At 37.1% G+C, this 26,212-nt stretch overlaps 1 protein-coding gene across 1 annotated transcript in view; it reads right to left on the bottom strand.

Moving 5' to 3' along the window:
- Positions 1–18,840: 18,840 nt before the first annotated feature.
- The window catches only part of CLEC16A (C-type lectin domain family 16, member A), a 71,824-nt gene continuing 64,452 nt past the window's right edge, over positions 18,841–26,212 (bottom strand). The window contains 2 exon segments of the mRNA XM_009698616.1: positions 18,841–18,939; positions 18,941–19,275. Coding sequence (XP_009696918.1) covers positions 18,841–18,939; positions 18,941–19,275 — 434 coding nt within the window.

The following is a 26,212-nucleotide window of genomic DNA, read 5'->3' as shown; positions in this document are numbered from 1 at the left end:
GGCTGACAGAGCTGGGGTTGTTCAGCCTGGAGAAGAGAAGGCTCCAAGGAGACCTTGGGGCAGCCATCCAGTACCTAAAGGGGCCTACAAGAAAGCTGGGGAGGGACTTTTCACATGTAGTGACAGGACAAGGGGCAATGGTTTTACACTGGAAGATCATAGATTTAGAGTAGATATAAGGAAGAACTTCTTCACTGTGAGGGTGGTGAGGCACTGGCACAGGCTACCCAGAGAAGTTGTGGCTGCCCCATCCCTGAAAGTGTTCAAGGCCAGGTTGGATAGGGCTTTGAGCCTGGTCTGGTGGAAGGTGTCCCTGCCCATGGCAGGGGGCTTGGAATGAGATGGTCTTTAAGGTCCCTTCCAACCAAACCATTCTATGATTCCCACTTTATTCTGTATCTTCACTGCCTACTTTAACATAAAGAACAGGATTTCACACTGCACATTTAGCTGAGGGCCCATCCCCTCCCAGTCTTCTGGAATGGAGAAGGAAAGCTAACAAAACAAGGTGCAACTGCTCCTTCTTGCCTGCCAGGTTGGAGTTGCTAGAGATCCTCTTGGTTCACTACATAGAAGTGATTATTTTATCTACCACCTAAATATAAAACAAAACACCTTACACGAACATGTTACTGTGGAGACGGATTTGGAATTGCTCCAAAAGGAAAGCTCCACACTGTGAGCCAAACACACCTGAAAGGCTGGCGTGGTTGCACAGTCAAATAAGTGTCCGAGTGAAGAGGTACAAGTTTACTTCTCTGGGTGGACTGAAGCCCAAAACAGCTGCAGATGTAAATCCTAGTGCAAGTGCACAAGTGTAACTTTACAAAGGCCCAGTTCAGAGCTTGTGGAAGTATGTCCCAGCTTTCTGGTTTCAGGTGGGGTGGATTGGTTTTTTCATTTTTCTTTCTTACACTGAAACAAAAAAACCAAACCGAAACAAAAAAACCAAACCAAACAAAAAAATTAAAATCACAACAGTAAACTAATAACTGACCTAGAACTCAAGCCTGAGCTGTATCTCAAACACTGACAAAGGCATTGTATTTTGTTGTTTGTACTGCAAAGTCTGAAAATTGCCCATTTGCGGAAGTAACTGTACTTTGATTCTCAGAGTTGAGAAATACTGTGGTTTTCTTTCCTATTGTTTCCCTAATCTAGAAGCAATTCAGAGATATGACAGCTCCATGTGTAAAACAGAGTAACAAGAGCTAACGCTGACATGTCCTTAGCCAGAACTAAATCGGTATGTCTGCCTGCCTTTCCCCCCTGACATGGCTCTCTTCAGAGGAAAAAGTGTATCCTACTGAACTCTGAGACACCTTGTGCCTCCAGTCTGGTTGGATAGAAGAGCTAACTTCTTGCAAGACTTCTAGTAATTTTGGCTAAGCAAGGCTTACATGAAAGTGGCTTAATATACTTTGAATGAAATACTGTCTCTTTAAAAAACCCTGAAATATCCATTTCTCCATTTCCATTGTCTCCATCAAAAACCTTGAAATCATAGATTTTATTCATTTAAGTGTCCCCTAAAATTTGTTGGTTTGGATACTTCGTATGTAATGAAACCATGAGTCATGTTTGAAACTTACCTATAGCCCCCTTTAGGCACAGCACTGTCCCCTGCATGTAACACACTGCATGACATGAAATACATAGTCTGCACAGGAAAGAAGAGACATAAATGATCATAAAAGTATGAAGACTTCTCAGCTACTATTCCCATGAGGTTCTGCAGAAGTGTAGTTGGACTGATTAGGGATCATCACTTTGCGTCAACATTTAATATTTTTCTGCATTTTTCAGATTACAGAGGAGATGGGAAACTGCTCTTCAATCAACACTTGTTGGCAGCTGACGCAATATTCCAGATGACCTCATCCAGACTCGCTGCAATCATCATGGGTTTGTCCTATTACTTTTCTTAAAACATCTATTTACTCATCATAACATGTTATTCTAGGGAGAAGCATTACATGGAAAAGTTTCCTCATACATACTAGAAAAAAAAATCTTGTCTAGAAGATGTATTTTAACATCAGATATTACATACAATCTCTCTCATCACTGGAAATACAAAGCAGTCACCAGTAAAGCCAGTTACTTTGGGTTCAGGTCTTGAGTCATCCACAGACTTTATGTACAATTTTGAGCAATCAGCCTGTGATATGCTTTCCTCATCTTTAATACAGAAATGCCACTACCTTAGACTACCTCACACATCCTACTCTACACAAGTCATCACTGCAGACGGTAAACTCTTTGTAGCAGGGTTTGACTCTTAATTCATGTCTATACAGCACCTACTACAACACAATTTCAGTTTCAGTGTGATCAGGGACATCTGTGCAAGACAGCGGTGGTGAATAAGTTCTTGAATCAGCTTCTGGTCATCCAGCTCAGTCAGTAAGGAATTAAGAAAGATCCAGCATCAAGTGTTTCACATTAGTAAGGTTAGTCATGGTACTATCCAGAAACTTCAGCTTCCAGAACGAATGGTACATTATCAACCAGGGAGCTGAGGACATCCTGCCAACAGACAGGGGCACATTCTAACACCAGGTTATGGCAACTTCTGCATTCATTTTCTTGAAAATACTGAAAATCGGAGTAGTTTCCCTCAGATACATTCACTTCATTCACTCAGGATAAAGCTTAAATTACTGTTCTAAGAAATACATAATGAGTGAGTCTTGGTTAAGTCTCATTGCTAATAGTGCCTTATAGGACCTGGACTGCTGTCCACTTCTGGTTCTTCATTTTGAATATCTAAAAGAGCTTTACAAGGAATTCTCTATTTCTTTCTGTATACAGACTTTCTATTCCCATTCCAGTTATTCTCAGCTGCTTCCTGAGAATTTTTTTCTAAAAGACAAGGCTCCACATGAAAAACTGTACAGAAACCAAGCTTTCCACAGTCTTTGACAGATAGTCTGTACCACAGACTGATTATGTGGGATTGTTCAGAGTTATTCTGATGAACAGTTATATATTGTATTTGACTTTTGTTGTGGGTTCTTAAGGTCATGGATGCTGTATTTTCAGTACTGTTACTGATCAAGCTCAAGCAGTTAAAGATTTCTTCACACTTACCAACATTTAACACTTTCCTCTTTTACCCTATTAGAAGGAGGTTTTGTTAGAGTCTCAACTCAGAGACAGTAAAAGGGAATGTCTGAGAGCTACTCACGTACCCCAACCCTTCCACATTATATCAAAATGCATTTCTCATCAGTTTCAGCCAATACATCTGACTGCCACTGAAGCAGATGAAAAGTGTTCACGTGTTCGTTTCTAATGACTCTGCTTTTGTACTGTAATGTCTTAAACTGTGCTATTTTTACAAATTTTCAAAATAATTGTGCAACTAATATCTGAAGCTATTGCAGAGATGGCCTGTACATGATACTGCTATGGCTGAATTTAAGGCAAACTTTTCACAGTATCTTGCTTTTCTTATGAAATTCTTTTTCGTTCTTAAGTTTTGTACTACTTTTAGCCTGTATACAAATAGACTCTTAAAACAGTTTCAACATTGTAAGACTGACTCACACATTCAGTTTGACTAAGAGGATAAATCATTTCCTTTCTATCATTAGTATGAAGCAGAAGGATGAAAAATACTCTAGAAATACCAATTTTTTTTCTCTTTTTAAATTAAAAAGAAACCAGGCTTCTTTTAAAACTCAAAACTCATACCATGAACTAATCAGACTGGGCAATAGTGAACCATTGCAAATTATGACCAAAACTTAAATTAAGCAATCCTAGAAGCTGGGAGGAAGACTTTTTTCTTAACATATGGAAGTTGTACAGATGACTCAGAGTTATGGTACAAAAAAAACCCAAAAGTTTTTTTGCAGTGACTTTCAAAGTTACATGTACTCACCAGGAACTACATTACCTGGTGCAAGCAGTGAGACTGGAATGATAATTTTAACAACATTCCTTTATGACAAGAAGTTAAAAAGACTAATGCTTAGCATGAACATCAAAGTGCTTTACAAACATGAACTAAGCTTCACAAGTGCACCATTAATTGTTTGATATAAATATCTTTGAAAAGACTGAACTAAGGAACAGACAGGCTGATGACCTGTCCAAAGTCCTATTAAGCGAAAGCAAAAGTGAAGCCTGCTGATGCCAGGATAACACACACATTGTGCACTCAATGTGAACTAATCTAAATGCAGCTATAGAAAAGTCAGATCTGATTTCCCATAACAGGTCTCCGTTTCTTTTCAGATTCAAAGAAAAAACAGAGCAAGCTTAGCTCCAAGACTGTGGTTCAGAGAGATCTGTGGTTTTAAAGAATTTGACAAGTTTCCCTCCCCCACAAAACATCTAATAAGATCTGTTCAGAAACTCACAAAGAAGCTTGCAAGCCCTATTTTAACCAAAATTCAGCAGAGCCAAGCAAGACTATTTTCCTCCAAAGCTCTGTAAGAATTATAAGTTATCTACCAGACAGTGGTTGCAAACAACACTTTCGCAGGAAAGTCTTGACGTTGATAAACTGTGATAAGCAATTCAAGTGAACTGCACAATGGAGAAGCAGCAAAGCAAAGTCGCTCACATCTTGTTCCCAAGAACTCTGGAACCAAGTTACACTCTTCTCACATCAGCAACAGGGCTTGCATAGGATAATATGCATGTGTAGTGTAACTTAAATGCAAGTCTGGCTGTGGACAGTTAAATCTGATATTCTTAGAGATGATGTTTTTTATAGTATCAGTTAAGTAACAGATATCCTGAATAGAGGTCAAGATTACATATGAATGCTATATACTGATGTTTCTTTTCTCTCGGACTGTCCTGTCAAATTAGTTCTTATTTTAATTGTTTGTATGATTTAGAAGTCTTCTCTCTAAAAGTTTCAAAACTTCAATAACTGAAACCAGACCTAGTTACATGAAAGTTAACAAAGGGTTGCAAATTTCTTATCAAAGAGAAGTCAAAATGGAACAGCAAAGTCTGCAACCAGTCAGACAAAGCAAAGGGACTTTATGTTGAGCTTAAGGTATGACTTACTATGAAAAACACACGCCTACTGGAGAAAACAGCTCTGGTTTGAGAGGCACTCCTAAACATTCAAAAGGTTGTAAGCACGTAAGCAACATTATATGTCTGTCTTGTTAAAGATTCTGGAAATTATTGTACTATTTTAAGACACTTGAGCTTTTCTTTTCAAACACAAGAAACTTTTGAACTCTCATCCACTAGAAATGTATGTAAAAACCTCCTGAGTTGGTTATACAGAAAATAAGACCCCAAAATGCTAACTTCAAGTTTTGCATCAGACTCTTCTGTTTTACCAAAATTATACAACAAGTAGCCAAGAATTTTGGTATAAATTCTTGAAATCACTCTGAAACATTTAAATGGCTCTTAACATGTCACTAGCAACAGTGAATCAGTGGGCACAGAGCACTGGAAGAACCATGTCGGCCTTAGGTAAAGTATCTCCACTCTGCCAGCTTTAGGGAGAGTGCAGAAGGCAGATGGCCAGAGCTACCAGGAAGCAGGAACAGAATAACCACACAGGGTGAATTTCAGAAACTTGCTCCTTTCCATCATCGTTTTGCAAGTGCTGAGCAAGATGTTCTTATTTCCCAGGTTACTGTCTCTCCTGTCTAAGAACTCCCATTTTCCTTGTTGGGACCTTTTTGAGCAACAATAATAGTGGATAGAAAAAGGCTGAGTTCATTTTACTATTCATGATTTCTCATCTTCCATACAGCCTCTACAAAAAGAGGTAGAAGCAAGCCAGTTGTTCTGCTTTTAGCCAACTCTCTATCCTAAGGTGGTGTAATCCTTACCAACAGTTACCATTTCCAATGCTATTGGCTGAACTAGGTGGGGAGGGATGTGTTCGCTAACAAGCAGTGGGTAAATCTCACATTCAAAGACAACCTCTCTTTCATTTAACTTTAGAATATCAGACAGAAATCACAAGACGCGCATAGGGAGTATTCCCAAATTGTAACATATCCCAAACTCTATTCACATAGATTAACAGATGTATCAAATAGGGTAACAAATACTGGAAATACAAGGTAAGAAGATTACTGGCCAGTTAGATTTTTTTATCTTGCTTTGCTTTCAGTTATTTTTATTTAATTTGTTCCATCTGCACATGGATGTCAATAGATAAAAATAAATTAAAATTAAAATCTACTTATTCTTTTACTTGAAAATGCTCTCCTGAATAAGGCATTAAAGTCTAAAATAAAATATGCATGATTGATTTGATGCTTTGTAAACTCTTACGAGGACAACACAGATCAAGCTGCAGCCAGCTTCAGCAGCGATCAGGTGCAGTGGGTCCTATTAGACGACTCAATCACAGCAGATCTATACAGTAACCTAAAATTTTTCAAACTCAATTCAACTTGAGTAGAGAACACTGCTGGCAGAAATGTCTAGTTTCTTTTTAGGAGAATAACTCCACTAGTTTTCTGAAATAAATTATATCACAAAATACTTCAATGCTCTCCAGCACTGTTCTCTGTAAACACCTGGGCAGGTTAGAGAAGGAACTGATCCTAAGCCTCCTCTTTGAGCTAGAAAGCCAGCAGTCTCACCAAATCAGAAACATTTGGGTGGTAGACCAGAAGAATTTTGAATCTACTTTGTAGTCCTTTTATTGATGTATTTGTTATTACTCATTGGCCACCTCCCCTCACCAGATGTGCTACAACAACCATTTGTGCAATTTCTCCTGTCCCACGATGGATGCAGACCTAAAAGACAGTTAACTCACTCCACTGAACAACATGCCAGTCAAGGCACACCTGAACAATATAGCTACCTACATTTGTGATGCTGCACTCTCAGTCCCCAGAAAAAAAGGATAAAGATCTTAAACAGAAACCAGTAACAGAAAAACATGCTGAGCCATTTCACACACTGAATCAACAGTGAGTCACATCACTCCTAGACTCTAACAGACCAGAGAGTGAAGCAACATTGCAAAGAAAAAAAAAAAATCAAATAAAAGATACACTAAGAAATAATCATGGGGAACAGCAGCTTTTTTGTTCAAAGATCAACTGCATTGGAGATTTTTTGAGTTTTTTTGGGTTGGTGATTTTTTTTTTTTTTTGGATTCCCCAGCAAAAAAATCTCTTGTACTTCCTAAAAGCAGAGGGTAAATTTACTCATCAGGTATTTCCAAAAACTGTTGAAGTTCTCACCTTAACCATGATTTCATAATTAGTACTTGTTAGTAAGGGGCATCTACATTTAACAGAGTTGCTTCCCTACAAATGAGAATATATTCCTTCCCACCTCCAGTTTGTGGCAGAACTATTAGGGTATTTGTTCACTTTTAGCCACCCAAAATTGAATTTCCACCTTCAGAATATTATCCTAAAGCAAAACTATGCAAATTCAATCCATTTACTAGGGCCTGGAACTGGTTGGAAAATTTTGCAAAGCCATTTTCAGATGTTTAAAAAAAACCTCACCACCTCTTGCAGATGAGTATTTTTTATTAGCTTCTTGTCATATTTTCTCCTTTTTAGTACTTTCTCTGTAGTTTAAGCAAGCTGAGAAAGGCCTAAAGTTTCCCTCAAAATTAACTCAGAAAAAGAAGTGTTTTGGTAGAAAAAGAAAATGAAAAAGCAGCTCTTCCTGAACTGCATGGTTTAAAATCATAACAGAAAGTCCCTATTATGGTTTATGTGAGAAAGGTTTTAAATATCAGAAGATCAAGATTCCGCTTTTCTCAATTTTACCAGCCTACATGAAAGGATTCTCATTGTGATTTTTCTAAAGCCTTAAGACAAAACAAAAAACCACAAACAAACAAAAAGAATCAAGCTTCCTTTCCACATCCAAGAAAAAAAATTACATAAAAGCAGAGAGGACAAGGGCAATTAGAAATTTAAGTAACCTCCTTTAGGAAACTAGGAGATTACATAAGAGAGGCTTACAGAGAATTTTCTATTATTTCCACTTTGACCATTCTGAAGAGACTTTCTTTCCATCGTAAAAAAAAAAATTTACAAAGGACAGTTGTTTAAACTGAAACACTGAATGCTAGGAACAAAAAAAAGAAAAAAATTACCAGTGAATATATTCACTGTTGCATACTCAAAAAGCAAGCCTTATCTCCGTAATTCACCAGCCCTACTCGCTACTCAAACAGCTTGTCCTAAGCATGCCATCTCCCCGCTGAGGAATCCACCTCCAAAGCTGATTGTTTGGTACATGTTACTGAGTAGAATTTCCTGTGCATGTTATTGCTCATTTCACCCTGATGTGTGACAAAAATTGCAAGAGGAACTCTGCTTTACCAAGTGTGTAAAATCTGTTGCAATAAAAAAGTAATACACAGTTGCATCCTTCCTACACCTAACCTAAGACAAGATGCGAAACAGAGTCAAAGCAGCACTAGCAGGGTATGTGGTGTTGCCAACTCTTCTGATTTTATTTTGAGTCATAATTATGGAAAGGTTCTTAGAATCCTAACATTGGAACAGTATTACCCGAGAACCTCCTCTCTCACTGAATAAAAATATTTCTAACCTTTGTGACAGGTCAGAAAAAACTAGGATCCAGAAATCGACTCCAAAACAAAAATTGAAATCTTCACACAGAAGGGCATTAATACAAAGGACTCTACAATCTCTGAGTGAATTCATGCTGCTGTGAGGGATCTCCTCGCTGATCAGACACTGTAGAATCATCCTTGACCTCTTATCTCTCCACCTCCCTCAGCGTGAACTCAGACATCAAGAGGACTGGGGGTGTGGGGGCAGCAAAATGCTGCATTTGGTGGTAAGGCATACTCACCTGCAAACAACTTCTGTCTCTAAACTATCAAAATTTGACAGAAGTACTTGTCATCACTCACTGAAATGATTTTGGCTTCTTTCTTCCCCCTGTCAGCAATATATACTTTCGGAGACCTTATCTACTAGCCTTAATAGTATATTAACAATACTATAGTATTAATTAGTAGTTTATCAGGATACGTCAGAGGAGTAAAGCACATGGGATAAGTGTGAGTACAGTTATTTCAGTTCACAAGTGACAGCCAGGAGTAAGTCTCTTATTGCGTAGTCTACTGGCTTCTTTACTGCTTTTAAGATGCAAGCAATTTCCCCATAATGTTAGAGGCTGGACAGAATGTTTTCACTGTTATTCAGGGCAGGGAAAGTGTGTGTCCATGCATATTATCATTACAACCAAGTTCTCTTAAGAAGAGAGAGGCTACTTTTGTCCTTTGCAGGCCCTGCCTCACTCTGTTGACTTGAAATTTTTTTCTCTAAGACATTATGATGGTTCTGCCTCTGTCTTCCTTCAGAAACTCTATTTCTGGTAGCTCTAGCTGCTGAGGGAGAACAAGCTCTGACTCTCTCTGTAGTGGTGATATAGTCTGACTAGCTGTATCCTTGACACACTTGTCCATCAACATGCAATTTCAAACAGCAGCTGGAAATAAGAAGCAGTAACACAGCATAACTGTGTAATCAACTTTTCTACAACACCCAGTTTGGTAACTACCATCAGATCAACATATCACTTCCCAGCCCTTTAGTAACAGGATGAAGTTGATACATTTGAAATACTACTGCAACAGCCACAGCTTTCCAAAAAGAGCTTGTAGGGACACTCACTGATGCCGGTACATACACTGAGGTAGCTCAGATTTCAGTTAACTTCTTAGTTTTGTGCAGACTTCTGTTCCATTGTTTCAACTTCATACAGAAGTCTCACAAAGTCAGTCATGTTTACAGTCCATTTCAATCATCGACAAGAGCAATGTTGCTGAAGAAAAGAATTAAATGTTTCTTGGGAATAAGTGACCCATTTTGGAAGAGCAGCAGAGGTAGGGACATCAGGAAACACTCTACTATTAACAACTACACTAAAATAAGCCTCCTTTCCAAATTTTGTAACAATTGTTTTAATAGGTTTTCTGGCAAGAGGCTAGAATAAATTACCATTCTTTCCTCCTGTGCCAATTACATTAACTCCTGCAACCAGCTTAGCTCAGATAATTGGGTCACTACAACTGTTCCTAGCAGTAATTTAACCTATGTAAATTTTAAGTGTACCTTGCAGTTTTAGACATTTTTCTAAGCTTCTCAGCAACTTGAATCTGCTTCAAATAAATGATCCAAACATGAGGACAAATTAACACAGAGATGTCTTCATCCAATTAACTCAAAGTAAAACACTATTTCAGCAGTAAAACAACAGCTTGTTTTCCCATTTTTTGTCATAATGTTTATTGCATACTAAAACCAAGAAAAATGATGTGTAACTAGGGAACAAAGCCTGAGTATTCATTTGTCCTTATCGCTCATCCAAACAGGCAAAAAAAAAAATTTAAACTGTGGCCCATGTGAAATACAAACTTTTATTTGGGGGCAAGACAGTGAGGATGGAATGATGAGATCAGTATTTTCCATTCAACAAGCACAACATTTCCCAACTTTGTAGAATGAGTCCCTGAGGACAAGCAAAAGCTTTCAACGTATTTCAAAAGATCTCATAATCTAAGCCTGAATAATGAGGCACTTGATAATCTAAAAATTTCACCTCTTAAAATCCATTTTAGAGAACTGGCACGCAAAAGCAATAATAATTTAAGACCTAGACATGTTTGCAGATAAGCTGTTGGTAGAATCCTTGAGCTAAAAACAGACACACAACTGAACACCATCCAACGAGACTGAGTTCCACATCAGCTCAACTGCCTTCACTGTGTGCGAACACTTGCCTGAAACCTTTCTTCTAATTTTGACAATGAAGATTTGCAACTCCAGGTGTTGCAACTCTCACCACCTCTCCTTATTTGAGAGATAAAAGGCATCAGCTAAAAATTCAACAGTTTTCAGGGAATACACTTATATAAACAGTGAGCTTACAGTCCCAGTTGTATGCATCACATATTCAAAAAGATCACCAGAAAGTGCCAATACAGCTTTGTCTTCACACAAACTTTCACATGGCAGCATAAAAATGCAGTTAGGGATGCAATTTCTTCCCCCCTCCCAAACAGTTGCATCCATGCAATCCCAGTGAACTCTTGCCTTGATACAGAAACAAACCAAGGAGTTAGGTGTCAAAGAATAACGATATCAATATCCAAATGCTGCATCTTTACTTATACAAGAGTTACTTTGATAAAGACATACATATTGACACAGTTTCACTTTCTTATTTATATAACTACGCTGGAATGAATTATCTTAATGATAAAGATGTGGATTTACCTCTTAAAGGACTGTTCAAGTGGCTGCACTTATATATTCACAGGGACTAAGACAAGAGTGGACTAATTCAGCATCACATTTCTGTCAAGTTCATTTTCACCACAGTCAGAGTGAGAAGAGGGCTTGAGGCTGTGCTTTCATTCCATCTCTGACCATTAGTAACACAGGGCAAGATACTGAACCTGACTCAACATCCAAGCCTAAAAAGTTCTTGTACAGAGGAAAAATGACAAGACAAAAGGCTGCAAAAGTTCTGAGGCATCAAGAGGATACACGAACCACAAACCAGTTTCAAACAGAAGAGAATTTCCTGGCCACAAATTATAAAGTGGGTATCCCTAAAGCAGTATTATTGGCATGATGTAGAAAGTCCAACTGCCAAGAGCAGATTTAAGCTCATTTTCCCCAGTACACTATGTTGTAATATTCGCATCTTAAAGTAAATCACAGTGTTGTCTCCTACCTATGATACTTAGCTTGCTTATTTCACAGTACAACGTGAGTTAATTTCTTCCTAAGAAAGCTCCTGGAGCAATACCTAGTTTGAGAAGTAAGATTTCACAAGGAATGTATATTGACTGTAATTAACTCCTATAGATGGAGAGGTTAATTAACAAGAATCCAACTAATAACTTGCTTGGACTTAATCCATATACTAAGCTGGCAACATGCACTAGAGAAAGAGGCGGAGGGTGCAAGGATATATTTGGGGAAGAAATCAAACGACTGGCACTTTGAGAGTGGTTCACAGACACTTTTAAATGTTGCCCAGCCACTCCTGACCTTTGGTCTCATCTACTTGCCATCACCTGTATTGGCTTCTTTTCTGCTCGCTCTCGCCCATGCTATGTCTTTCCTGCATACGCAATGCAAAAATATCACGGCTATTTCAGTTTAAAGATCAAAATGCCGGACATTCACATATGCACATCATTCTTCTTAACAAAAGCAAGCTTCTGCACATTTTGCGTTTCACTGTTACTGAATGTCCTTGTGCATCAAATCCAGCAACAGAACATGAAAAGGGAGGAAGTTTTCTTAGTAACACCATTTTTATTGCCAAGTTCCATTTACAAAAGAAGGTCTATTGTTCATTCTTGTCCAGGTTTTCAATAACCACGACACAGGATTAATGCCAGCAAATACAGACTCAGCTATAGAAAACTGGATTTCAGAAACATACACCAATATTTTCTAATTTCACTCCCTTCCCAGACACTTATGTACAGCTTTCTTTAAATTAACATAAGATAGTCACATTTACTCCAAATGTGTAACATAATTTACATTAAATAATTAATACTTATTGCCTGTAGAAAGACATTTCAGAATTCAAATCACTCTATGTTTGGGCTTTTTTCCATGTAAATGTAAGTGCATGTTCAGGACTGACTTCCCCCCCCACCCCGCAATGAAGTACATTTCAGACACAACTTCATTGAAATGTGTTTCCTAGGAGGACAGTCCTTCATATTCATTAAATGCTTTATGTAGTGTTTAAATCCCAGGTACATTCATTCTTCTAGAAAAATACATTTCCCCCTCTTTGCACTTAAAATAATCAAACTTACAAAACAGCTCAAAATGAAGTAAAAAGTTTGCAACAAAAATATCAAAACACCTATTCATAAGTGGAGATGCCTAATTTAAATTTTAAAATGCCTCTAGCAGGTCCCCTGGAGTTGCAACAATGTATTATTCAGTGCTATCGCTGGGCAAAAAAAAGCTCCTAGAAATTCTAATAGTCTATAAATTTCCACATTCGAATCTATTCTCAATCCTTTTCAAAGTTATCTTCATGTTCATTGTAATTATTTCTGCCATGGTTAGTCCTTAAATACATCCAAACACAAAACCTCAGACGTTCTCATCTCCTCGTACATACTTAGATTATCAGACTGCAGTTACTATGTCTTAAGCTCACTTTAGTAGGAGCAGCCACAACCAAAAGCAATGGGGAACAGGATGAAAAAAAATCTCATGCATCTTAAGACTATGATCATAAAAGAATCCTGGGAACACTATATACTAGTCCGAACCTCATTTAATTCTAACTTTTGTCATCAACAAATACTCTTAGTCATTACCTGCTTCTTAAGCCCTTTTTAGTTATTTTTTAAAAATAAATGCACTCCACACATTTATGCTAACAAGACAGTCACAACAACTCAAGTTTTTCCTTTTAAGAACCAAAGAATTAAAGTTAGCAAAACAATAAACCAGATACTGCCACAGTGCACATTTATTAGACAAGCAAAATTTAACTTTACATTTATAATACAGTAACAAACATAAAATACATATTTTATAACACCTTGCAAAAGAAATAAAATCTGAGCAATGCGCAAATCTAAAAATCTGGGGAGATCAAAATAGGGAAAATTCTGTGCAAATGTAATATAAAAATACGTTTCCATATGAAAGAACCTTCTGTTTCAGACTCAGTCCAGAATGGCATCTCCCATGCCTGTGTTGCTGCTCAAAAAAATCCTGAGCAGCCGGAAAAACCACCCAAGCACTTCCCTCCTCCCGCCCCCTAAAAACATCCCCCCTAGCAAGCTCTGCTTGGATCACCGTCTGCTTTTCAGAAGCCAACAGGAGACAGTAAGAGTTATTATCAGGAGACAATAAGAGTTACTATATTTGTTTCTAATTCATGCTGCTGAGCAACAGAGCAGGCAAGCACAGAAGAACCACTCCAAAGACTTCTAGATAATAGAAGTGCAGTGCCCAGGTTAGTGATACCCTAGGATGGGCGACTGATGGTTAAACAGTGACATAGTAAAAATCTCTTTCAAGAAGAATGACAGCAACAGTTGGGAAGAGAATTTTCAACACGTATTTAGATGCCTAACACTAGGTTGCCTGAAAATAAGTAGGAGACTCATCAAGGAGACTCATTATCTTTGACGCAAAATGCCTAGGTCTCACTGATGCCTCTTCGCAAATCTTTGATTCAACTACAGGACTAAAACTTAGCTTCCTGGATGACAGCTGCCTGTAAAATGTTTTTTTAAAAGCCACTACCCATTAACTTTAGCTGGTTAGTGAAGGTTAGCAATGGTGTGTGGTGGTTTTTTTTGTTTGTTTTGTTTTTTAAAAGAGTACTACATGCAGGATAGTGAAACTATTCATTAGGCTATTCTGTAGTTATTTACCTATAATGTGTGCAGTGAAAAGCGTGACTGGTTACACTAGAGTACTGACAACACCATGAGATTAAAGTGTTTACTTGTATGAAGTAGCTTCATACTTACACAGTTTGACTTGCTTGTCTGATAGGTTACTTAAGTCTTCAAGCATACAGTTTCAAGTTTAATTTACTACTAGTAAAATGACACTCAATTGCAGGGCAATTATTGAATTCCTAGGTTGCTTAAAGTAATCATCCCAGGCCACTTGCAGTATGTGTGGAAGTTATAGTCACTCATGTCTTACAGCTTAATTAGGAAAAAAAAAAAAAAATCACCACAGTAACTTCAATCCTAAAGATTGCTGATTTTGCTATAAACAAACTATTTTAACCATCAGTTTTAAAATTCTACACACAAGAATACTTCAAATCCACAAAGGAATATTATTTCCCCTTGTACTCTGTCTCTGTTGGGCAGAGGGTTCATACGAATCACTGGACATTGACTTAAACTCTGAATACTGACCTAGATTTGAGTCTTAAATTCTGGATATGAACGAGTTTTAAAATGTCACATACCTGTCCTTTAGCAACAATATTGCAAAAGAATAAATGAGTTCTGGAAGATACTCCCAATTTTTTCTCAAGTGACTTCAACGAAACTTCCAACTGTGTTGTAAAGCGAAGAATGTTGATGAGCTTCTTTAACAGGTGTAACTTCGTATCTTTTTTTTTTTTAAAGCTCAGCTTAATTTAAGGAAAAGAAGTCAGAATTTTAGTTTATCATGAATTAGCAGCAGAGAATACAAATGAGCTCAGCCCTTATATTGTATATAATTCATGACTTCACACACAAAAATACAGCTTTTAGTATTAATATATGTGACTATGTTTCTAATGAATTTGGTTTAATCCACACAGCTTGTAAAACGAAGTGCAGGAAGCTTAACCTTTGGTTTCTTTCTACATCAAGAAATTTCTGCAAAACAACTAATTTTTGTACACAAGTTTTATACTGCAAGCATTACTTCCATGGTGAAGCAGACATCAGAATTGGGCCCTAATGTTTCCTCCCTCCCCTTCTTTACCAAATTACGAAGTATATGCTGCCATTACTCTCTTCACAAATGAAAAGCTCGAGTCTTGTTCATTGTTGTACACTGGATGACAGAAAAGCAAAGCGGACCAGCAAGAGGCAGTGAGACCTAACAGTGAAGGCCACACACAGTTCTGTTAAGTAATATCTTAGCAAAATTTCATAAAATGAGACACATAGACCACAAAATAGCAAAATAACATTCAGTAAGCCTTGGGTTCTCTTCTCAAAAGGAAGAGAATAATAGAACTGGTTTATGTTAACAGAATATGGCTGAAGATAGGCATAGCCTCTACAAACAAACACTGAGAATTTAACATCTCTCCAAAATTTTAGCATTTTGCTCTGGAACATTGCTATATTTATTTCAGAGTGATTCTACTTCCCTCTGCAGTATTAAATAATGAGCTTTTTGAACAGCCAGTTGTTTAGCTGCTGCTCTCATGTGCAACTTGGTATTTGGATTTGGCTAAAGAGAGTGATGTTACACTGACTCAAATCAACTTTTGTTTAGAAAAAAATTACATTCGTGGCTGATGTGCTAATGCTTTCTTGGTTGAGTTTCCTTTTTACAGTGAAAGGGGGATCAGGAAACAGCCCTTGAGTTTTTCTGATAAGGGAGAGATAGATACGATACTCTTCAAGGAATTGTAGATGAGTAACACTGTAGTTGCAGAGATAAAAGATCGCCAATGACAGATTATTTCAGCATCTCCAGAGCTTTTACATTCTGAAGTCTCCTAATGGAGCATGAAGCACAGCTAAATTGCATACACATATGCCTTACTATTAGAAGCAAACAAGTCAAAAATGAATTGCTTCTGCGGCTTAACCATTCAGAGACTCAGGTTGGTCTGTACCAGTTGTAGCAGTTGCATAACAACACAACATTGGTAGAGCTGGTGCAGTCTGCGCTTTCCCAGTGTAATTCCACCTTTGCAGAGAGCTTTTGACAAGATATCCCACCTTACCATCCCTTGCCCAGCAATGCTCTGCCAGCAGCGGATTAGACGGTAGACCTAGTCTTCTCTTTTCCTAATAATAGTATCCATCACAACCATTTCCTGTGAAGCTCTCAGTAGACAACCAGTCATGAGATTTGAAAGCCACTCAAATGCAACAAAAAGCACAAAGTCAGCTTTCCTTCCCTTTATCTCATTTCTTGTGCAGTATGGCTCAAGGGTGCTTTAATGCATACCCATTAAAAAGACTCCTTGTGCATGGTCCTAATATTGCTAGAACCAAATTTGAAATTAGATAAATAAAGATCAAAGTTTTCCTGTCTAAAATTAATTCTATTTAAGGGAACTCAGCCTGCACAGTGGCATTTTGTGTAATCTAGGTCAAGAGTTAAGGTTAACAACTAACATAAAATGCTTTCAAATTAAGTAAAGCATCATTTTTTATAATGAACTTCAGAATATTACTGGGGCTATAGTCTAATGCTGCAACATACTAGAGGAAGTCTAGACTGCAATCAGTTCAGCTAATAAATTTTTATGTGGTCCTTCTGCCCAAATTGCTACTGATACCTAGGCTTGTTCAGGTACACGTACATTAGCTGCAACAGTGACTGCCGTGTAAACTCACCCTCAGCATATGACAAAAAAAAAAAAAAGGTAGGCTCTTAACTCCAGCAATGCCAAATTCTCATCCCATATCCTCAGCAGTGCTGATGATACCTAACTGTCAGAATTAATTTACAGTTTGGCCCACTCTGGAATGGTCAGAATATTGGTTAATTCATTTTGAGACAAAGTAGAAGTCACAGAAAACTAGAAATGAACAAAACTCCATGCAAAAGCTAATAAGGGAAGAAAAAAAATTGCTGGCGTTCAATAGCAGACACCTTGTATACGCATTTACAAAGATTAAGTTATTACATGAAGCAAAAGATGGAAAAAGTGACCAAAGTTATACTTGTGGATTAGTCAATCTCATATATAAATATAACATTTAAAATCACTTCAAGTATTCCGTATGACAACCAGGAAGAGGTACAATAAGAGACTGGGAAGTAGGTAAAAAGTTTTCAGATTCACCTACTTGATCTGAAATCAATGTTAGGAGAGAGAATTAGGAAACAGATTGCAATGAGAAAATAGTCTTCAATCTTTGAGAATCAGAGAGCACTCAATGTTATGAGCAGACCAATAATGACAATCTGCTCATTTTACTATTGATTTAAATTAACACACATGGAAATTGATGAGAAATCTTAAATTTCATTCAGGTTAAATTAAGTATCAAATCAGCAAAGAACATTCCAAACTTGATCAACGCTTTTCCACTACCTTCTGTCAACTTGGTATCAGATCTAGGAAGCAGAGTAAGGCAAGCATAAACTCAGAAATCACTTTTATGTAGCAATGTTGTTTCACTGTGATACTATCCCATATAGCAAAAAAACTACACAATGCCTTTCCTTTTGAGTTTCAGACTTGCAAAGGAATTATCAGTTAGATGTGGTGACCTTCCTCCTACGTGAAGATGAAAAATTTTAAAAATCTCTTTTGAGTAAAACTGCTTCTAGAAGTTGTCCTTCAGTAGAAAGGATATTATCATTCCTCAGAGATGTAGGAATTTGACTGGCAGAAGTGAACAAACAAGCTATAGCAATCTCTTAAAATATTTCACATTCCTCTGTAGCTGGTTAGGCAAAGACTAAAGTAGTCTCAAAAATCCCTCATGTTAATTTGAATAAACATTTGTTATTAATTCAGGCTTTTACCTTTGAAAAAAATTGTTTGATATATATCTTGCTTTGAATCAAATCTTGAAATAAATATTACACATGGAAAACACAATATTGAAGTCTGGAGTCCTACAAAGACAACACTGAAAGTGGCCAAGCCTGCTGGTATTGTGCAGACCTCCAAAAGATGAATGAGATCAGGATTTTTTTTAAAAAACAAACAAACAAAAAATCCCCCCAAACAAAACCAAACAAAAAACCCCCAAACAGACAAACACACCATGTCTCAAATGAAAATGTTATTTCTGTACTACAATATATAATTTGTTCTGGTCAATGGTATGTCTCCAGTTTCAGAGAAGTCATGATACAATATCCTGAAGCCAGGTATCCAAAAATTTCTTCACTTTGCCATGATACTGTAGACCTTTTACAATTACCTTAGTTCCTGCAGCTGGAATGCTATAATAGAAAGAAAGTAGGTGCTCTGAAATACTTTCGTGTTCTTGTGTAACAGAAATTGGTAGGAAACAACTAGTCCAGATTAAAAAGTTGTGGGGTTTTGTTGTTGTTTTGTTTGTTTGTTTTCCTCCAGTTTAAATATGCCGAGCTTCTGATGTTTACTCTAAAAGCTACCCACATTCTCTTTCATCAGTGGGTGTCTTCTTGCAGACCAGATGGCCTCTCAGGCTTCAAGAAGTATCTGCGCTCACAAAGAAAAAACAACAAAGAATTTGGTTGCATTTGCTTCACTGTTTATCACAGTCTGCAGGTTGACTTTAGTCAGAATGTTCTTCCTCTACCTCTTTTACCTTGCAAACTTCAACTTCAGATTGCAAAGATGACTGAGGAATGCAGGTGAATGTTCGAATACTGTGTGGATCAACTGGTGGCACCAGTGTAAGCGACTCTACACTTAGTGCATCTGTATTGTCATCTGTTATTAATGATATTGTGGGCTGCTGTGCAGGAATCAGGCTAGGAGACAGGTTTGCTGTTTCTGTGTCACTGTTTTTTACAGCACTCTTGCTAGACCTTGAGACAGCTGAAAGAGTTTCATCAGTCAACATCGTCTGACCAGAAATGGTCATCTGAGGCTGCTCTGGAGCTGAAGTGTCATCTAATAAAAGAAAACACCAAGAATCAATCAATATTCAACTTAGTATGTACATTAAGCCTAACAGTATACTATTTTTTATGAATATTTAAGAATAACTGGGTGGAAAATGCAGTTCTGTGAAGCACTATGCTTACACATTCACTTTTTAGAAATTAGATATAAAAAAATATTATCAAAACAAAATACAAAATGCCAGCAGGAAACTGTTCAAATTAGGAAGTAGAAAATTTTACATATTTAGTATTAGAATATGCAGCAATATCAGAAATATTCCTAGGGAGAGGAAATTGAGGGAGAGAATAAGAAAGCCTCTCTAGTATTTAGTATAGACTAAAATGGATAGCTCCCCCGTACCAGGAAGCTCTTTAGGAATAAAAACAAACCCAAACCACCCACCCAAAACCCTGTATAACTAGTTTACTCAAGAGGTGGCTTGTTTCTTACAAAAATTTGGAAGTCATTCTCTCCTTTCATTCAGATTCACATTTCATTCCAGATTCACATTTAAGTGACACCTCAACCACAGAAAGCAGAACTATGGAAGAACAGGAAGGAGAATAATGTGCTTACTGTAACTGCAAAATAGGCCTGTTTTTACACAGGCTTGTGGATATGATTTTTTTGTGCTCCTAAGCATGGAGCATACAACACGGATAAAATTAGGAATAAGCATTACATACCACAGAAAACTGATATGCTACTACACCTTCCCACACAATTAAAAAAAAAAACCCCAAACAACAAACCATTTAACAGCTATTTGTATTATCCTTTCCCCCCTTAAAATCCTAGCTAACTATCAAGTAAACTGCTCGTTTGGCTCAGATGGATAGTGAATGGAGGGGATGAGGCGATACAGCCTTGTATGAGCAAGTATGCCCAGAAAAGTCAGAGGTTTTTTTCTTTTCAGACTACAGTAATAGATGTCACTAAAGTAACAGGTATCCAGCTTCAAGACAGACCATTTTTAGAGCTCCTGTCAGAAACAGCATGTGTTCAAGTGTACAGGCATCTGCAGAAAAGTCTACAAGGCAATGTAGTGAATACAGAAGCTAAGAATCAGGTTCTGTTTTTAATACACAGTGACCTTAAAAATATTTCAGCTTCAATATGATTCCAATTAATCCTGTAAAAAAAAACAGAAAGCATGAACATAAGGCGAAAAAAAAGAAAGAAAAACAAAGCTGAGAATGGAATGGATATCAGTAAGGTATCAGTGGGATAACGGTAAGATTATTGGGTTTTTTACCTTTCTGGTAAGGTAACCCCAAACAATGGTGTATTCTCACTTCAGAAAACCACACAATTTTACTTTTTGCTAAATCAGTGTCTAAAGCTTCTTGCTTCAATAACACCAAAATTTATAGATTGTAAAAAGTCTCCTTTTAAATAAAAGGGACATCACTGATTATTTTTGAAAAATAAGGACAGATTCAAAGTAATTCTGCAGATTCTTCTTTTTAGCTGTCAAGAAGCTTCAGTGAGAATGTAGTGATTGATAAACAGAGGAAGTGATGCAAGACTTGCATGGAAAATGAACTGCTAAAAACATTGAAATACAGCCTCATTTCTCTGAATTCTAAGATAAATACTAACATTTAAGTATGCACAAAACAGTGAGTCTCTTTGCAGTGATTTTACTTTCTGAATGTATAAAAATATTAAAAGAATATCCAACTTCCTTTGCCCAGATTACTTTTTATCTTAACTATAGTATGAATCTTCACCAAAATTCAGGATTCAGAAACTTGAGACATTCTGGTAAATAAGGTATTATCAATCAGTGGCATTCTGCTCAGGAAATGTTATATACAGCACATTTCTATTGCAGTTCTGCTATTTCACTTCTGATTCTGCAATTCATTTCTTAAATCATTCCTCCCCGTCTCCCAACAAAATATTAATCTATTTTCTCAATATTTTAATTTACTGAAATCATGACAGACATACATATTATTTTGTCATGCTGTATTGTCCCCAAGTCCTTCCACATAGGATCTAAATTAAGGCTAAAGTGACTCCCTTCTTAATGCCACAAAGGAAAAAAAAAGGATTTGAAAAGAGTCTCCATTACAAAAAAAAAAGAAGTATCGGGAGTCAACAAGTCCAAATTTTCTATCCAAAAGTCTGAAGAAACATTCATAAAAAGATAAAAATATCAAAAAATGTAAGCAGAACATACTCTGTCCATACTCTGTATTTTAGCTGCAGTATTTATAGAGAATACAACATTAGAGCTCTCCTATGCTTCCCTCATGCTTTTATTTACCATTGATGAAACTAAGTCTCTCTCCTTTCAATATGTCATTAGTCACTGTCACAGCTTCACTTCTGTTACCGTATTTAAGGGTAGCAGTGACAGATTTCTGTAACCCAGCATGGCATTACTGCCAAAATGACTGGGTATCTGCAAATTGCCACTAGTCCTTGCAGGGGCAGAAAGCAAATACCAGCACACAGAGGGGCAGGGGAGGGAGCATTTTTAACACGGTCTAGAAAAGGTCAACAGCTCTCACTATTGTTTTGCAATATATTATCCCTTCTGGACTAATACTTAACTAAAAATCTTGCTCTTCAGTCACAGCTATGAACTACGGCTGCGAGAGCAGTACTTACATCTTTGAGATCAAGTTCTCAAATCCATGGGCTACTTGAGGCGTGTATTTCGCTTGAAACTGCAACTATAAGCTTGTGCTGTAAGTTTTTAAGCATGATCATCTCCCACATCTTTTGGAGACAAGGATATAGGAAAACAATCCTAGACTACACATGAAGGAAACTAAATAGAAAATAGAGAGATCCAGCATCTTAGCATGAAAATTTGGTATGCAAGAGGCATTATAATGAAAAATCAGACCACCCTCTTGATGTAAAAAGTTTTCATATATAACACCTCCCAGTGAATTGCATACACGGCTTCAGGACAATAATTACTAATAAGAAAATCTTTGAGGCTCAAAATTTCAAAGCCTTTTGAAGTCACACTCAATTCAGGGAAGGATCCAAGTAGATAAATATATATTTATGTATGATCTGAGTTCTTAAAGTCTCTGAAACTGGAATAAACAATTGGCAAAAAGATGCACCCTAGCTGAAACAAAAAGCTCAAGGCATTATTACAAGAATGTCTGTTTCTAAAACCCAGATAGGTACCAAGCTCTTGATTCAAAACAGTTTCAAGGCACAAAGTATGTTTAGAGATTAAGCTCTCTACCCATTATCTGGAACATGTGTCTATACATATTGCATATAAAAATACTAACTGGCTTTCAAAAAATCTCAAACTCCTAACACTTGGCTCCAGTTTGACTTTTGGATAGAAAGAGCAAAAATAGTTGTCGTTTTTACCTGAATAAAATTACTAGCCACTAAGATATGCTCTACTCTTAAATATAAAAAAAGTTATCATCTAATATTGGAAAACAGCATTTCTATTGACCTCTCCCCAACCCCTCTGTATTTAAACAAGACTGTTCTGGCAAAAAATATAAGCCAGATCTGCAACAAAATCAGGGAGAGTGCAGTCGGGTTCTTAAAACAGTTGTGATGTTAACATTTAGTTCTAACAAACACTCTCCCACATACACCCAAGTTTAAGTACCAAACAATGTTTGAAAAGAGGGTGTCATTTTGCAAGTTTTTGGGTATTATTATCTCTCTCTGGTTGCAGTGGCTTCAGCAACCTTAGATGTTTTTCAGCACTTCTATAATGCTACCAAGATTATCATTACAGCAAAAAAATCCAAATGGAATCACTGAATTTCTGTTATATTATGTTAAAGACTATTATTTGAAGATAGAAGAGAACAGGAAAAGGAAAGAATGAATATCATCTATAGAGAAGGATCCTAAGCTGTACAGCAACATACTATGACAGGATAACAAAAATATAAATAACAGGACATTAAGTGAAAAGATGCAAAGTAAATCTATAAAGATGAAAAAGGGTGTTTATATAATATTAACAATAGAGTATCATCATGCCATGATAGTAAAATAATAAATTAGATACAAGTTAAAACAGGTTATATAAATAAGAAGGTAGTCTGAAGTGGATTTCCATCTTTTTTGCATCTGCTTTCCCTCCTCACCTCCTCAGGCAGTTAAACAGTCCATAAAGCCATCCACCTGAGCTTGATGATCATAGAAATATTAAGCTTGTGCCATGACAGTCCAAGGACAGTCTTATGCTGAATTCTTGTCCATTTTACCCGAGTTATAAATAGATTTCTTGCTGCTAGCCAAGTACCTGCATTACTGTCCATTCAGGAGCCTGTGCTTACTAAAGTCCACTACAGCCATGGCTGCCCCTGTGCAAATGAAGACATAGCTGCTTTGAAGCTGGAGGCTTGATAGCAGAATTCTCATCGTTGGCAAGAGAGCCAAGAAACACGGGAGAAACTGCAGATAAGGCTTTCAGAAACAGCTAGTTATTGCTTTACAATTCTCCCCCCAAAAACAGTAGAGACAAATATTTATGATGCTTTTTTCAGTTTCCTACCTCACAGTCATTGCTGTCAGCATGGAAACCAAGTATGTTCTATTAACTGTTATGGGCTTTGGAAAGCTTATGGAGGAACCTGCCTGAATTGATATTGCGTGAGTTTCTGTTGCAGCTGCTGCTTGAAGACCTAAACCCAGTGTCCACCGTGACTGTCAGCCTCCGACAGACTAAACACCCGCCGACGTCCTTTCCTGCCAGACCTTACTAGAGGAAAACACAGCGATATATCATACAAAGGCTTTAACAATGAAACAAGGAAGGGAAACTGGAATGAAGACAAAGGATAAATGTTAGAGTAGCAACAAGAGTAAGTGACAAGGACACATCCATAACTGCTGGTATCTTGGACACAATTTGACACCACACCAAGGGTCATACAAGTTTGGGAAATACTTCTGAAGCTGGAAGTATTAATTCTTTACAAATGAAGCAGTTGAACTGAATTTAGGTTTTTGGCTAGCTATTTGGAAATGTTCATAATACAGTTTGGGCTATGCCTGGCAACACCAACAGCATTTACACTGAGGAGGGACTGGCAGGCATTTATTTGCATTATAGTCTACTCACATGCATTAGAAATCTTGAGAGGAGCTATTTATCACAAATCCTGGTGTATAGAATAATTCTAATTTCCACTGGCCATAAAGTGTAAGAGGTGCACTACTGTGCCCATGACAATCCTTCAGACCATTCAACCCTACTGGTCTACAATGTGAAACTGAAGTATTAGATTTTGTTTCTAATAAAGCCAAACAGAGTGTTTTAAAAGATAGCAGCAGTTCAGATGATGATGCTTGGTGCATACAAAGTTTCTAGAATATAAACTTTCTAGAAACAAAAGTACTTCCTCACCTAGTTAGAAAATGACTAGCATCATAGAACAGAAGAGATCAAACCACGTTTACATTACTGATTATAGAGAGAAGAGACAGGGATGGTTTCAGTAAAATGGCAGGCACTACTCTTACAGGCTCCCCATGCTTGATTAATCATTCTCTCTTTGGAATATATAAATTTTATTTTACAGACTGGTATCCCATATATTCTCTGCAACAAGGGACAGCTCTTTGTACTATTTAAACCTTTTACCATCAGTATCTGCCAGAAGCGTGAAATACAGCATAAGTGGCATAGAAGAAGTCCTCAATATCCATTCCTCCAATGTAAATATTTTCTTAAGTATTGAAGTCAATTGCATTTTAAAGCTTAAGACAACTTAAAAAGTGGTAAAATACCGTGTAGATGACATTACACATACATAGTTCTGGAAGACTGCTAATTTACTGTAAGAGAGCTTCTTTATCTTAATCCTTGGCATATATAAAAATAAGCACTTTAAAGAAGTGCACAGTTCCAGCAAGTAAAGTGCACAGTTCCAGCAAGTGTAGCCAAGAAGAGACTGTATTCTAAGCTCAGAAGCTTGATGATTAAAATCTACCTAGCAAGAGAACATTTTATCTTCTGCACAGCAACACTTCAAATGGACATGTTAATTTAAAAAAACCCAACCAAACAACAAAAAAATCATGTAAATACAAAGAGAAAAACCATCCTGATAGTAGCATTTGCAGAACCTGATACTGCTTTTTCTGTCTTGCTAGGGATTCTGCTTTAAGGGATGACTTCTGCTTTTTCAATTTTAAGGAATGGAGATCTTGTAAAGGGCTAAGCTTAATTCCCAAATACCGCAAATGGGGGAGCTGCTAGGCTTTAAAATATCTGTACCATGAAGTATTGTGACAACTATTAGATAGGATAGCTGATAAACTCAGGAATCGTAAGAGTTTATTTTACTCATGACAAGCAGTTAATGCAACCGTTGTTCTCTTAAAATGACTGAAATGTGCACAGCAGTCATACGATTTTATGGAAGTTCAGTTAACCTCCCTCCTCGCATTAAGATACCATGTGACTGACTGATGCAGGTAGGAGTGATAGCAAGTAGAGTATTTTTACAAAACATCAAATAAAAATTAATTTTTTTTCCTGTGATACATTTTTGAAAGCTCTTTTACTGTTTAACCATTAATATACACTCTATCTTGTACCACTGTTTTTTCTTAACTAACAATTAAACAATTTGTCTTTATTTTGTTCTCATCTATCACTGTTTTATGTAAAAGTCAGTGTGTATGTTCCAAATCTTATTTCCTGAAACAACTCTGTGAAGATTGCAAGTACCATCTCAACTATATCAAACACTGAACAGCTGAAATCTGTCAATAGACAGTAACTTAGGACACTATAATCACAAGTTTATAGTAGAAACAGCTGTCCTGGTTTAAGATGTTGCTCTTAAGGAAGACAGCTGAGGTAGTTTCCTTGAAGTCCACATACACATCTCCCCTTTATCTTGCCTGGCCTTCTTGACAGAAGTTCCTGGGTAACCTAGCATGTTCTTCATGGTCAACCACCTGATCAGTTGCCAGAACA

The sequence above is a fragment of the Cariama cristata genome, unplaced genomic scaffold, assembly GCF_000690535.1.
Source record: "Cariama cristata isolate BGI_N322 unplaced genomic scaffold, ASM69053v1 scaffold11124, whole genome shotgun sequence".
Lineage (NCBI taxonomy): Eukaryota > Metazoa > Chordata > Aves > Cariamiformes > Cariamidae > Cariama > Cariama cristata.
This window is presented reverse-complemented; position numbering and strand designations above follow the sequence as displayed.